General features: G+C 41.0%; 1 protein-coding gene across 2 annotated transcripts in view; it reads left to right on the top strand.

Annotated features, from left to right (window-relative positions):
* The window catches only part of dock8 (dedicator of cytokinesis 8), a 54,055-nt gene that overhangs the window by 10,760 nt on the left and 27,946 nt on the right, over positions 1 to 15,349 (top strand). For both annotated transcript variants that reach the window (XM_086206383.1, XM_086206382.1), the window contains exons 3-14: positions 3,567 to 3,742; positions 4,613 to 4,684; positions 5,772 to 5,880; positions 8,367 to 8,576; positions 9,579 to 9,664; positions 10,312 to 10,378; positions 13,761 to 13,910; positions 14,007 to 14,087; positions 14,232 to 14,394; positions 14,477 to 14,613; positions 14,830 to 14,923; positions 15,093 to 15,255. In XM_086206383.1, the coding sequence (XP_086062509.1) occupies positions 3,567 to 3,742; positions 4,613 to 4,684; positions 5,772 to 5,880; positions 8,367 to 8,576; positions 9,579 to 9,664; positions 10,312 to 10,378; positions 13,761 to 13,910; positions 14,007 to 14,087; positions 14,232 to 14,394; positions 14,477 to 14,613; positions 14,830 to 14,923; positions 15,093 to 15,255 (1,508 nt within the window). The remainder of the gene's footprint in view (positions 1 to 3,566; positions 3,743 to 4,612; positions 4,685 to 5,771; positions 5,881 to 8,366; positions 8,577 to 9,578; positions 9,665 to 10,311; positions 10,379 to 13,760; positions 13,911 to 14,006; positions 14,088 to 14,231; positions 14,395 to 14,476; positions 14,614 to 14,829; positions 14,924 to 15,092; positions 15,256 to 15,349) is intronic.

Raw genomic sequence — 15,349 nt, 5'->3', positions numbered from 1 at the left:
GAAATCTACTTTCCATAGAGTGTGGGATGCCATTACAGCAGGTTTGAGTTCTTTCCTCTTGAGCTGAAGCAAAGCAGAGAGTTAGTGACTCCTGCTCTCTCAAGCAAGCGGACAGAATGATGCTCAGTAATCCTTTTGTAGGGATTTGTTCCCACTACGCTCTCAGTCTCTCTGTTCCTCCCTCCCACATTCATATATTCCTCTGTCAGTCTTCCTGCTTGTTTTTTTCTATTTCTGTCTCTCCGTCACATTTACGGCATCTCTGCCGCCCTACATCTCTCTCATTGAAAGTTTTCTAAAGCTGCTAAGTCTCCTGACATATCTGTGTGCATGACTTACTGAGCTGCAGCACTTTGATACTTCCCCAGTTGATGATCCTTGAGCTTGTCAGCTGACAGGGTTTCAGAAGTAGTACTTGGACCATCCGTCCCATCCTCACTTGTAGCATGCAACATAGTTAATCTCTAACCTGCTTGGGAAATGGGTCAGTGGCTTGGCTACTGACAAGCGCTCGATGGGGCCTGCTTACCTTGCAGCTTACACGGGCAAATCTTTAATATGGCCGGATTTGGGATGCGGGAGAGGGATTTTAATACTATAATCTCTTGGATGATGGTTTCCCATTATTCAGCAGTTAGCACAAACATGAGGGACGGATGTTTGTTTTTTGCAGTTTTTGTGACTCAGATCACTTTGTTGATCATCAAAAGTCTTACTCTCTTTCCATTTGGCTTGAAATGTCAGGGGCTGTTTGTTGAAGATTTTATTGGGACAAATTGAGAGATTAAGAGGAAAAAATGTTGCGGGTTTTTTGTGTGCTCACAGGCAGCACACGCATAGTTTCTGTTCCTGTCTGTTGAAACAGATTAATGGAGGGAGGTTTTGTTGATGTCACTTCCTGTACTGTCTTGTGGTTTCTCCCCATCGTTTCAAAAGAGCGAGATACTTATGATGAATGCTTAAAACTGCTGTCAATACATTTCATCCAGCTTTATTTAAACCCCTTCATAAACACATCGTCCATTTTAGTTTATTATGATATTTTTCAACTTATCTATTAAGTTCTAAGCTTTTGAGAATATAAAGATCTATTTTTAAGAGGATCTGTGCAATGCATTGTGGCTGGGTTTCAATAGCAACACTTGCTGTTAGTAGGTACACACTGTAGGTTCCCATATCCGGTGTGCGCCATTTTGTATGCTTCCTTTTTTTGGTGTACTTTTCAACTGTCAGCAGGGTAAGTGCACAGCTTCTGTACTTTGTGTTAGAGCAACAGTCTTTTATTGAACCTGAATCAAGTAATCTGGACAGTGAATTGTTTGCTGACTCTATTTTGTTATTGTCTACTGAGTTCTTCACATCTGAACAGTGATGATGGTAGATGCTGTTTTGAAAATTAAATATTATTTTAATCAAGTCAAAAAAACAGATTAATATTTCAGGTATTGCTTGTCAACAGTAACTAATGGTATTATTGTTGCATTTTTCAGAAACATTTTTTCTAGATATGTAAACTCATTGGGTTGAAAAGAGCACTGTCCTATTTTAATTTATTTTATTTTATTTTATTTTTTTTGCAAAAAAACACGAGCTATATTGTAACCTCTAATAGACAGATAGAATGTCTTGCTTCTTATTTGGGAAGAAAATGCTTGGGTACTTGCTAGCTCCCCTCATGAATCCACAGAGCAGCATGCATTGATCAGAAGCATGCATAGATTTGCATTCATTTGCTTTTGTTAGGCTCCACATTAAACAAGAAAAAAGCCATGTTGCATGATCGTTTGAACTTGGAGGCAGAGACATGCACATGTGGTGTGGACCGCTACTGTAGAAACACTGACTTCTTCAAACAGAGGAGCAGTTGAAGTTTTCATCTGTGGGCCTGTCATTTACAATAATAATGACACGGTTGTTCCGTCTGCCTGTCTGTGTATTCTTTCCTTCTTGTCTTGCATGTTAACCATTAATACTCACCCTTGTGCTACAGTTTGCTCGTGAATGCTCTGCACAGAAAAACATCCCTTAGGGTGGATTGATGTGCAAAAACATGTCTGAAGGCAAATGGAATTTGTTCTGCTCGCAAACCCTCTGCAGTGACTCATGTGGTTTCTGCAGTTATCGCTACCTTCTCTCTGACTATTAGCTGTCAGTGTATATGAACACCAGTGGTTTGGTTGTCATTTTTCTTCTTCTTTTCACTCTGTCTCCTGTACACACACATATTGCCTCATGCTCAAGTTTCTCGCTCACAACCTGTTTATCATCCAAATGCTGCCACTGAAGTAAAAGGTTAAACTGTCTCTTTTTATTGTGTGAAGGTTTTTTTTTTCCTGTCATAATGAGACAAGATGAAACAGTTCAGTGGTGTTAATCTTTTCAGTGGCGTTTGTCTGTCAGCAGCATTACAAAACACTATGAGGCCTATTTTCCACTTGTTGGAGGAGTGCAATATGGGCCAAGAAAGCAGCCATTACATTTTATGTCATATTAGTCAAAGCAGTACCTGGTGACAACAGGAAATGGCATTTCTTATAAACTATGATATACTCCTTCTAGTGAGTTGATCAGATCTAAGAGACCCTGGAGTTTTTGTTAAATGCTGTTAATACAAAAAGGTTGCCAATTTTGATACTGAACAGGAAACTCTTGTCTCCACAGGGTGAAATCATTTCCAAACCTCGCACACATGATGAGAGTCCCATTCTGAAAACATCCACAAACTGAGTTTAAGTCGTAGTTGTATATAGTAGTAGTTGTATTCTCTAGCGCCACCTAGTTTTACATCAGCTTAGGCTCATTGCCTTTTTATTATGATGTTGTCATATGTATCGCCATGTTTTTTGCTTACATCATCCAACAGGCAACAGACTGCAATCTCATTGGCCTGCACGGTTTGCTGCCACTTTCGATAGAAACACGTTCTCTGTGCAGTTCTGCTGTACAACACAGCCAGCCAAGCGCTACGTATGGTATCACATCAGTTGTATACTGCTGCTGAGCTCCTTTTTATTGATGAAAAGCTACTCTATTCCTCCCTTTTAAGTACCAGATGGGATTTGCTTCGTTGTGTGTATGAATTTTTTGAAAACTTAATTCTGATTGAGACCAAAAATAAGATTTCTGGGCATTTGTACTGAGCATACCAGTGTTTATAGCTCACCTTTGATCTGTTGTAGTGTTGGCTGATAGGTTCTGTCCAAAAATAAGTGCACAGCAGTGCTCCGGTTTCTACTTATGTGCTTCAGTCGTTTGTTTCTCGACAGGTATGCGGTATTAGGAAAATAGTCATGATTCAACATGTCCACTTACTTGCTTCCTTGCCTTTATTTTGTTTTCTTCAGTACAACTTAGGTCTCTATAAACCCATCAAACAGTCCCTTTTGGTCTCTTTTACTTTTAGTTTTTGTCTTTCTAATCCTTTACAGGGAAATTGCATCTATGCATTCCTGGAAAGTAATTCACATTTTCCCTGGAGGAGCTCTTTATACTTCACTTAAGTCTTTTGTTGGGAAATTTGATAAACATGTTCGTTACGTAAACTCGTCTCCTCTGTCACACCATAGCCCCAATCATATGACGCAGTGGAGCCTCTGGATTTGGAGGAGTTCTTGATGTCACAGCTACGAAGCAGTGACTCGGCCCTGATGCAGGAACTCGGGGACTTCCCAGATGATGACCTAAAGGTGGAGCAAGTGGAGAAGGAGTGCCGCACCATTCGACACTCTGTCCCTGAGGATGGGTGGGTCACACATTACACAACAGAAAAAGAAATAAACAAAAAGATCTGTCAGAAGGATTCAGAAGATGAGTTGTGTCAAAGGAAACGTATTTTCGTCCATTGCCACATTTGTTATTTGGAAGTAAAATAACCTCCTAAAACAGTAATACAAGATTAATAGTAGCAACAAAAAAAACCCAAAACGAAACAACAACAAAAACCGTGATGAAGACTTTTTTTTCTAATCAAAACACAAAAGGAAATCTTGCCATTTCTTAGCACTGGGGTTAAAAGCATCTCATTAAAAAGAGACTATAAAGACAATAAACAGACAGACAATAAAACCTGAACTAACAATGGATGTGCACATAAAATGAAAATACCAACAAGAGTTACAATTAGATATCAACCCCTGAAATAAGGTAAAAATAATGAGGTGCTAAAAACTCTACAGTATAGAATTGGATAGCAAGGATATAAAGTTTTCACAGTATGACCACTAACAAAAATATTAAGTATAACAGTCATTATATCAGCAACACTGTCCCTTCATGGAATGTAAAAATGGCTGTTTTGGTTGAACAAACATTACATTCAAATTTCACAAAATATTTCGCCAGTACAGAGCATGAACTTTTTTTTTAACGCCTTGACACCAAAAATCTTTAAAAAAAATGTGGCGGCAAAATACGAACGTAATTTGGTTTGAATCCCCTCAGTCGCTGTAAAACTATTCTGCCACTTTGTGTGTTAGCTTAGTCAGAGCTTTCACTCACCCCACATCCTGACCATGAAGTACATATTTAGACATGCATTTTTGTCCATTGACATGCATTTCTCAAAGCCAATGTGTTCATATCATTTTATTCTGCTTGTTTCTTTCTTATATAGATGGGAGTTGGATCCCCATGTGCGAGACTGTGTTAAGAGCTACACCCAGCCATGGCTGGTGGTCTCCAGAAGGTAAATAGTTATTAGTTAGAGCTGTTTAGCTTCGCATAGATACGTCGACTTACATTGTTCTTCTGATATTGAGGACTCATGTAGAGTTTTGAATGATAACTGATCAATGCAAATGAACTAATGAAGGAAGCAAAGCCAGACAAGAAGATAGACACCATTCTCTCTCTTAGCTTGACACAACGAATGGTCATAGCTGGGCAGGTTAGCATATCTCCATCTTATTGCTTCACCTCCAAAGACTCCTCCCCTGTGTGTATTCTGGTTCAAACTCTGGTTCAAATAGATTAGGATCAGGGTCTTGGGTTGTGCAGTATCTTCCTCATCCTCTCTTACAGAGTCGACCATGATTAATAGCAGCAGTTGTTCGTGTCATCAAAAAACTTTTTTTTTTGTTTTTTTGGTGACAGTTTTGAGTGGCTGTGTGAAAATACTGTACTGGGTCAGGAAAGTAGTTTTGACAGAGCTATGCTACACAGCCAATCCACTGCCATTCTTTGTGCTAAGCTAACTAGCAGTCAGTTAGTCTCTGGGAGTCTCAGCTCCCTGATGCCCTGCTAGAGAAAGGAGGGTACCTACCTTCTAGCATGACTCTTTGAAGACGCACAAGAACATTTCACAAAACGAGTTGACCGGGGATATCAGTATTTTGGCTTTTTTTTACGTTGACCCAAGAAAATAGTCAAAACAGCAAACAGCTAAAAAAAAGATCAGATTATTCCCTCTTAAGTGTTTCAGCTGCTTCACTGTGCAACAGGTGCCAACTCTCTGAGAAGTTGCATGTGTCTTTGAAACAGGAAACAAGAGGCCTGAGAGAGCTTGCTTAACATTACACACCAGGATCTCTTATCTGATTCACTGTAGAGCTGTCCTTTTCTTTCTCTGCCCCCCCCCCCCCACACACACACACACACGCGCACACTGCCATGTTGTATAAGACTTCTGTTTGTGTTGTTATCTAGTTGGATTAGAAGTGCAGAGGTGTATCAGCAGCAACCATGAATGTTGTTTTTGGTGTGTATGTTGGACTCTGGGTATTTGACCGTGTGTGTGTGTGTGTGTGTGTGTGTGTGTGTGTGTTTGTTTGAAGGTGCCAGGGGGATGGCTGGAATGCTTATTCAGAGCGAGCTGGCCTACACAAACTCCTTCGGAAACAGATCTTTGAATCGGATGCTCAACTCCACAAAGAGCAGAAAGCAGTAAGAAGCACATGTATTAAGGCGCACATGGTGATATTATGAAGTTTGACTTCCATCCATCCATCCATCCATTTTCTATGCCTTATCCCGTTAAGGGTCGTGGGGGGGGGCTGGAGCCTATCCGTGTGGCTTTCAGGCGAGAGGCGGGGTTCACCCTGGACAGGTCACCAGTCCATCACAGGGCCAACACATAGAGACAGACAACCATTCACACTCACAGTCATACCTATGGTCAATTTAGAGTATCAATCAACCTCGTCCCCTCTTGATGTCTTTGGACTGTGGGAGGAAGCTGGAGTACCAGAGAGAACCCACACAGGAACAGGGAGAACATGGAGACTCCACACAGAAAAGACCCCGTGCCCAAGCCAGGGCTCGAACCTGGAACCTTCTTGCTGTGAGGCGACAGTGCTAACCACTGCACCACCGTGCTGCCCAAAGTTTGACTTTTTATCTGTTTTTTAAATTTTTTTTCCCCCAACAACTCTTCAATGTCAGGAAGGCTAATTGCTAATGTCTTTACTCAATTTTGTTTTATACAGCCTTTTAACAGTCTCAAAAAGATGTATGTATATATATGTGTATACATATGTATATTTTTATATATATAGATATATACACACATATTTTTATGGCTTGATATTTCTATCTTGCGCATTTGTCAAGCTTCTAAATTTAACTTAAAATTTTGACATTTTTGCAAATTACAAAGCACGCAAAAGTTATTAACCAATATGTCAACATGTTTGTGTGTTTTTCTCAAGCAGAGTTCAACCTTCCGTGAAAGCCACTGTGTTGTGCTGGGTGTAGGGGTATTTTGTGAAGAGCAGGCGTTAAGTTAGAGCAGTATGGTGGTCCATACTGATCAAGGCTTGAGAGACAAAAGACAATAGCAGTGGAAAGTGAGGGAGGGGTTGGAGTCAGGGGTGGGGGATGATCATGTAGTGAACACAACAGTGTTTTGTTATCCCTAGCACGTTGTTGTATTAGCTTCACTTTTAGCTTCAGTTTGTTCAAAAGTGATATCATGGTTACATCTCCTCTTTTATTCCAGACATTTTAATCAATCCTTAACTTTTCATCACCCGCTTCAGTCCTCAAATGATTTTTTCTCACTGCGTTCACTCTTGCTGTCTTTTTTTTTTTTTTTTTTTGGCCAAATACCTAGTTCCCAGCATCAGGCAGTCCCGGCCAATCCAAGTCCCAGGCTCTGGCTAACAACAACTCAGCCATCCTTCCACTGCAGCCAACCTCACCAGCCCCCTCCTGTCGCCCAGTCTGTGCCAGTTCTAGTTAATCACCCAAACCAAAAAGGCCCTTATTACAGCCGCAGGCTTCCCATGATCTGCATGCCAGAAAAAGAGTGACAGAGATGGGAAGAACAGCACTATTGTCCCTCAGGACTTAATGTGTCTCTTCTGTGGTCCAATCTGCCTCAGCAATAGCCCTGGGATCATGGTGTGATGTGCCTGGGCTGAGTGAAGCTTCACCAGGGTGGAAGCTCAGTCAGTCCTTGCCTGTGGTTTAAGAGCTAGGACGTGAGAATGATGAGTGATGGAAGTGAAACAGACAAGGAAGGAGGGTGGCAAGAGGGGCTGTTCAGATAAGGGTCGAGTCTGGAAGGAGACCTGCCCTGTAGCTCTACTTTGAGTTATTCCATGCTGTGCTAGTACCAGCCCAAGAGATGTCTAACTGGTGGGCTCCAATTTGTTAGATTTAATTAACAACAGCTTTCATGGCAAGGCTTCCACCTGTCTCTTCATATGCTAAGCATATGATTATTATTGTCCCTGAACCAGCCTTGAAGATTAGATTTCAATAATTGTCATGAGTGCTGTCGTTTCAGATATTTTCTGGACTAATGAGTCTACTATGTTAGGAACTTTTAGCCAGAATAACAGCAAACAAGGCAGAGCGAACAGATGCAACTACAAGGACATGTTTTAACAATGTTTGTGTGGAGTCATCTGTCACGTGTTTCTGACGCTAACACCCAAGCTTGTCAGAGAGACAACATATCCATGGTATGCAGCAGCTAGTGAGCATGTTTTTTGGAGTTGATGTGTGTTTATTGGGTAAAAAAACATCTGCTGGGAGATTTTTGGTTTACAAAACTTTTAATTTCACAACAATTTCATAGTTTTATATTGCATCATATTGTATGTTAATGAATCAAGGCCCTTTTTTTCCTTCATTCTGTTTTTAAAGTTTAAAGCTGCAAAAGTCAGGAACCTCTCTGGAGGGTAGTAACTTAAGCAAGTATTGTTGCCTGTTTGTTCAAGTCTCTCTAGTAATGATATTAAAAATTAGGCTTTGTCCAAATATCCACTAAAATAATCTGTATCCTGTGTCCATTTTCATCTGTCCTCTGTCTTTAGGGATACTCTGCCCATATTTTACTACTGCTCTCTTACTTTATTCAAATCAACTCTCCTCACTCATTCTCTCTGACCACCGCTCCTCTGCTCTCTCTGTCTTTGCCCCAGGTCAAGTCTCCTACTCTAGCTGGGTTGAGTGATGACTCTGGCCGCACGCTGACCTCCGCTGATTTTAACTTGCGGTGTTTGACCCCAGACCCAAGAGTGGAGGGGCTGCTGGCCTTCAGCAGTCATGACGAGCTGGACCGCTTCAACCAGGAGGCACGGCAAGGAAACAGACACCCTGAGTTGTTTGCACTGTACCCGCCAGCTGATGAGGTTAGCGTGTTGATCGTGTTGTACTGAAAGTGTGTCTGTTAGGTTGGTGTTTGTGTTACTGTTTCTGTGTCTAGTTTTACAATTTTGAGATACGGTGAAGTGAGGACAGACCTCTCTAATATACAGTGTGACATTCCCAAAATGTCATCTTATTTTTATGCCTCTTTACTGGCATCCATCTTTCATATGCTCAGTAATGTGAGATCTCAGGAAGGGGGCCAGAGGGAATTTCTTCAAATTTGTCACAAATGTCTGTTGTGACTCAAGGAGGAATTGTAAATGTTTTTGGGATAAATAACCCATGTGTCCCATGTGTATGCCTTGAAGGTATTTCACAGGGAACTGTCCTGAAACCACTCAATACAGTATCTGGCAATCTCAAAGAAAGTGGAGAAAGAAGTCTGGCTTGTTATTCAGATCTACCCAGAAATGTAACTGGTCTTCCCTCATGCTTTGTTCCAACCCTCCACCACCTTTCTTGAAAATAGGCTCGATAGCTTTTGCGTAATTTTGCAGACAAACAAAGCTGCACTGAAACAGTCCTCCTTGGTATTACGTCTCCCATTCTGTGACTTCAGTGCTGACCTTTCAGTGTCTTCCCACACACACTCGTAGATGTGCCAAGCTGAAGACTTTCTCGTAATATTCAGAAAGACACATGAAACAACTTTACAGCAGCCGTATCTTTACGGTGTTGAAGTGTTCTTACGTGTCAGTCACACCCTATCCTGTCCTTATGAAAAAAATCATTTCGAGACATCTTGCAGAAATTCTTACAACTGATAAATAAATAAGTTGCCACCATAAAAGGTGAATGATATACCCACATATTTGGTACCATTTGTTTTTCCATCTCTGATTGGTGCCTGTGAAAGCTAGTAAGTATTTTTTTTCCATTTTCAGGTTCAAATCCTCCCCAATACCCACCTGTATATCGAATTTGACTGTGCCCAACCCCTCTCCTTGCAAAGATTTAAACATTTCTTTGCTCTTGTATTCCAGGAGGATGCAGTGGAGATCCGACCCATCCCTGACTGCCCTAAAGAACACGCCGGAGACCGCATCTTAGTCCGATGCCAGGCCATCAAGTATGTCATACATTTTCATAACACTGTAGGAGGCATAATAGCGCTATACTTTCAGCAGCTGCCTTCTGTTTCTCTCATATGTTGCACAAGAGAGCAACAGATGGTTGTATTAAAGGATATAAGGACCTCTTTTTGTGAAAACGACTCTTTACTCAGTATTTAACATTCTTGTATGTCACATCCAATCATAACTTTGAACTCTCAAGCGGTTGAGGAAGGCAGTAGATGACGGGCAGAGCAGTGTGGGAGGGTGAAAGAGTGCTATGCAGGGGTTGTTGTTCTTCTCCACAAAATGACTGTCCCTCCCTCCCTCTGTGGGTTCGTCTCTGTCTTTTTATCATTCATACTGTACACATAAACACTCACCCATAGAAACACATCTCCCTTGATCTCTTCTGTCCTTCATGTAACCCATGACATGACAGATGTTTCAGCTGAACCTATTTCTCTGCTTGCAGCGGTTTGGCATCCCCCCTCCCTTTCTTGAACCCTCAGTTCAAACGTGTCATAGTGTATTAGTTAAATTACTTCAAGATAACACAGATTTAAAGAGAAAAAGAATAAATATAATGGTTGTATAGCACCAAGACTGTATGGTTAGCATTTTTCTGATAGCTATTTATAAACTTTGTTTCTTTTTCTCACAGGTTTGAGATTGACATTGAGCCCATCTTTGCTACTATGGCCTTGTATGACCTGAAAGAGAAGAAAAAGGTAAGAAAACATTAGCCTCATTCCACCACATAATTCAGAGGACCTTCATAGTTTCTTGCTGAATGTTGTTAGGACAGGTACAACTTGCCACATATAGTACAATGGTAAGACAAATTAAAGTACAATAGCTGTGCAGTCAAGCAGCAGTTGAAGCTCATTATGGGTTTGTTGTGGAGAAGTTCCCCTTTATTTTTTCTTTTGATCGCTGGGTGTGTTTGTGACCACAGTGCTTATTCATTTGACTTGTGATTGTTTCAAGTAGTACATTAAATATTGAGGGGACTTTTTGTCATCTCAGCCCCAAATTCAGCTGCTCTAACATTTTTCAGTTGATGTTGAGTTTGACTAAACTCGGCGAAGGTATAAAGTAGCAACCACAGCTCAACGCTTTTTTTCTACATTACCAAAGTGAGTAGCTGAAGCGTCAGTCAGCCTCAATAGCACTCACACCATATGTTCACTACAGACTGTCACAAGTACAATAGAATCATCAAGGTGGCATGTACTTGACTACACATCACATTTTTGTTTGTCTTTGTTCCACCATTGTTGCGTGTCATGTGCCTCCTGTAGATGCGGGATTGGTCTCGTAGTTTCTTTTGGCAGTCTAGTGAGGGATCAGTGTAATCTACAAGATTTTGTGTCTCATCATCCTCACATGTTTATGGCCTGGGGGTGGACTTGTTTTGCTTCTATACTGCGCAGTGGTGTCCCAGTGAACCGCTCTGAGCCATGGCTGTGGGGATGTTTTCTGTGGATTTACGTAGCTGGATAGTTTTTTGGGTGTGGGGTCTGGAAGGATTTAGCTTGTACTAAAGTGCTCATGGATCACTCAGATGGAGACAGGGTTTTAGGCAACAGTCTTCTCATCTGTCTCTAGCTTGCTGGAGAACTGATGCTGATGACTAATAGGGTCTTATGGATCAGATAGAACAGTTTAATGCACCCAAAGTGTGAGGATCTGTGTGTGTGCAGTAAGCCAGTCCTGGGACAGTTTCTCTGCTAACACAAACATGCTTTAATCCAGGATGTCTCCACCTCTGTCTTCCACTCCTGCATCCTTTTAGGGGTTAATACTTTTTTTGAGGGCACGCAAATGTCAGAGAGCAATGATATGTTTGTCTTCGCAAAGTAGAAACTGTCAAGCTTCTTGTGTCCCATAACTGGTGTAGAACTGTGAAATATTCACTACTGACCCATTTTTTTCCTTACTTCCTGTCATCCTCCTGCTCACCGCACTACACTCCCTTCTTGATACTTTCCTTCTCAAGAGACTTATATTTTATGTGCTTCCATACTTCTGCTGCCTCTTCCTTTTCTGTCTATTTTCCCTGCATCTCTTACTGCTAGTCTGTTGGTATCAAGGGAATTTTGTTGCCATGTCTGTGTTTGTTTTCTGCTCACATCAGTTTCGTTGTTGTTTCACATCTGTGAAATCTGCAACAGATGTTCATATAATTCCACATAATTCTCTAGTTATTAATCACGTCTCTCTGGTCAATCAGCCAAGGTGCAGACAGATTATTTGATCCAACAAGTGGCCTACTTAGGGCTGAACTGCAGCATCAGAACCATGAATATTAAGAGACAAATATGACTACAAAGGCAATTTAGTGGTCTTCTTCACAAGCCCAGTATTGCTAGTGCATGACTGTGGCCCCTCAGTTTGACACACATTTGCAGTGGATATCCTGCAATTGGTTAGCTACGTGTTCTAGTCTGCTTGCTGTTTCTTTGAATAAACATCTCTCCCTCAGTGAAAGCACTCGTCTACCCAGAGAGCATGACCACAGTATGCAGCACCACAGATCCACAGAGCTCCATTGTATTATCTTCTGATGGAAAAAATGTGAAAATGTCAGCACAAAAATTTGCAAGATTTGTCACTTGCATCCTCCAATAAACTTATTTAAGGCAGAGGTTCTCAAAATGGGGTTCAGGGACCCATTTGAGGCTCTTCCGTAGAGTCCTCAGCAAAATGTGGAATCATTTAGTTTCACTTCTATTTACATCCAAACACAAGAAAAGAGACATGATCAATGACCTGATCTTTAAATACATAATTTAATTAATTAGGAATATATTGTATTGCATATCCTGTGTCATCTTTTATACAGTGCATTCTTGCTATTTTAACAAATACATGATCCCTATCTTTTTTTTTTTTTTCCTTTCTACCCTCTTGTAATGACAAAAAGTAGAAATAAATCAAGTGAATTTGCTAGGGAATCATGGACAAATCATGAAAATAATTACTGAACAAAAAGGGGAAAACAGGAATTCTATATAATGTTCTTTAAATGAACTACAATGGTTTTTTTTTCAAATCACTCATAAAGGTACAGCATTGTTATTTATTAAGCCATATTTTTGAGGGCCAAATCAGTGATGCTGAATTGCAGATCTAAATGCCTGTGAAAAGCATAAAAATGGGTGTCAGCTGCTTATTGAGAGTCAAACTTAGGTCTAGAAGATGGAAAAAGTTTGAAGAATCCTGACATAGTGGGTGTCTTGATTGCAGGTGCGTTACCTTTAACATGTTGTACATGTGCTCTTAAACAGTGTGTGTTGGTTAGTCAGCCACATTTGTCAGTGCTCTGACGAAAATATCCTGTTAAAGTAGCGTTTCTGGTGTCTCTCTGAGAACATACTTAGCGGTTTGAGAGCTGAATTACGACTTGCACTCTGTTTGACATGTTTGTTCTGTTTAATAGAAATATGAAGCGTAATGCTCTTTTAGCGCCAGCTGGCTATGATTATCGGCCATTTTTGTGATTGAAATCAGCCAATCGTCTCTTAATGATACACCCCTCCACTTCTGTCTTTGTGAGAGGTTTTGCAGTAAGTGTGCTTCATGTTGAAGCATTCAGGGTCACCACAATTGTCGTTTGGCTCCGTGCAAGAAGCCTCTGGATGATTACATCATGTTAAATAAATCAGTTGAACAGTAAACCAACAATGATATTATCTCCGGCACATTTCTGAACGAGTAATCAGATCACACCGCAGTATTCCAGTTATGATATTGATCGAGTTTGTCTGCCCAGAAGCCTATGGTGTGGTCAGTGTGATAGACATTGTGTTTGAGAGCCATTGATGTCTTTTCAGTGGAAAGGATCACATGACCAGGCTGAGCTCTATGGCTCTGTTCAGCTTGGGACTTTAGGGCAGGAAGTGTAGAAATATATTGAGAGCATTGATTATGTTTGATTAACATCACACCTGTGGTCCAATAAACCTTTCCTGAACTGACTCTTTGGATGTTATTCACCTCCAAATGTCATCCATTTTACTACACCATTCTGATATTGGGAGAAATCTCAATTAACAAATGAACCCTGTATGTTATTTACTTAATACCTCCATCCCTGTGTCCTTCCAGATATCAGAGAACTTCTACTGTGATCTGAACTCTGAACAGTTTAAAAACTTCTTGAAAGTTCACACTCAACATGTGGATCACTCCTCACTGGCCAGATCTGCCATCTTCTCCATTACCTACCCTTCCCCAGACATCTTTCTGGTCATCAAGGTAATCATGAATTTTCTTTACGCATGGATTTTTTTTCCTGTTTCCTAAGGTGTTTCGTACCCTTTAATTCAGTCTGTGTTATCTATGCATCTGCAGCTGGACAAAGTCCTCCAGCAGGGAGAGATCGGTGATTGCGCTGAACCCTATTTGACTATGAGGGAATCTGACTTTGCAAAGGTAATGGGCCAAAGAAATGCCAAACACATAGAGTGGACATTTTTAATATTACCTTCCTCAGCATGTTGAACACCAGCTGTGGGTGCAGTGTAATGTATGTTCAGAATTTTTGGAATGCATTAAGTTATGTGTTTGGTCCTTCAGAACAAAGATAAGCTTGAGAAACTGCGAGGCCAGACGGAGGCTTTTTGCCAGAGACTTGGTTGCTATCGCATGCCCTTTGCCTGGGCAACTGTTAACATTATGGAAGTCATCTCCACTGCTGCCATGGACCGTGATGTCACAGACTCTGATAGCTTAAGAGGAGGTGTGCGAAAGGAGCATTTATCTATTTAAGTATCTGTGTGTGCATTTCTTGAATGTGTGTATGTGAATGTGTGTTTCACCAGGTAAATCCAGCAGCATAGACCGTAAAACACAGCTGCCCAGGAGGAACTCTGAACGTTACAACACCATTGACGATCACTTCTGCAGCATTTCTGCTTTCAAACCCGCTACCATCACTATCAGCACCATCTTCAAACAGGTCAGACCTGCACTCACACACAAAGCCAAATATGTCACAACTTTGCCTCAAGTTACCACATATTATATAACATACTGACAAGTTTATGGTACTAGTATTGCTTTCCTACTCTTTGACTGATGATACTCTAGAATACATTCCATCAGGTCACAGAAATGTGTCACTTTGCAGGTGTAACTTTATGTGTGTGTATATGTGTGTATGTATGTGTGTCAGGAGGGTGACCGTTTGAGTGATGAGGACTTGCTCAAATTTCTGTCTGAGATTAAGAAAACCTCCACTCCACAGAGGAGAGTCAAGACAATATCAGGTATCACATCAAAATGCCCATTCTCAGAACTCATACTATTTTATCCGTGACAGCTGCTAACATTACCTAACTTAAACATGGAAAGCCTTAATATGATATCACATAAGTATGCAGGTTACAGTACATGCATGTCACAGATTCATGACTTTGACATCTCCTGTGTCTTCAGGTTCAATAAAACTGGACATGTCTCCACTCCACGACTTGCCACAGGCCTGTTTGTCCACTGAGCTCATCCCCCTCATACCCGTGGCCGAGAAGAACATTCGCCACGTCAAAGAGGTGCTGGAGTTCCCCTCTAGTGAAGTTTATGTCCCGCATAACATTTACAGGTGAGTGGAGGGTCCTTTGATGTTTGTTCTTTTGAATATTATTTTTTTCCAGAGCCATTTTTTTGAACCTGTGACATGGAACATCCAAGTGAAA

This window comes from Aulostomus chinensis, chromosome 6 (assembly GCF_037954235.1).
Source record: "Aulostomus chinensis isolate RoL2024-O1b breed Wild chromosome 6, RoL_Achi_v1.0, whole genome shotgun sequence".
In the NCBI taxonomy this organism is placed as follows: Eukaryota; Metazoa; Chordata; class Actinopteri; order Syngnathiformes; family Aulostomidae; genus Aulostomus; species Aulostomus chinensis.
This window is presented reverse-complemented; position numbering and strand designations above follow the sequence as displayed.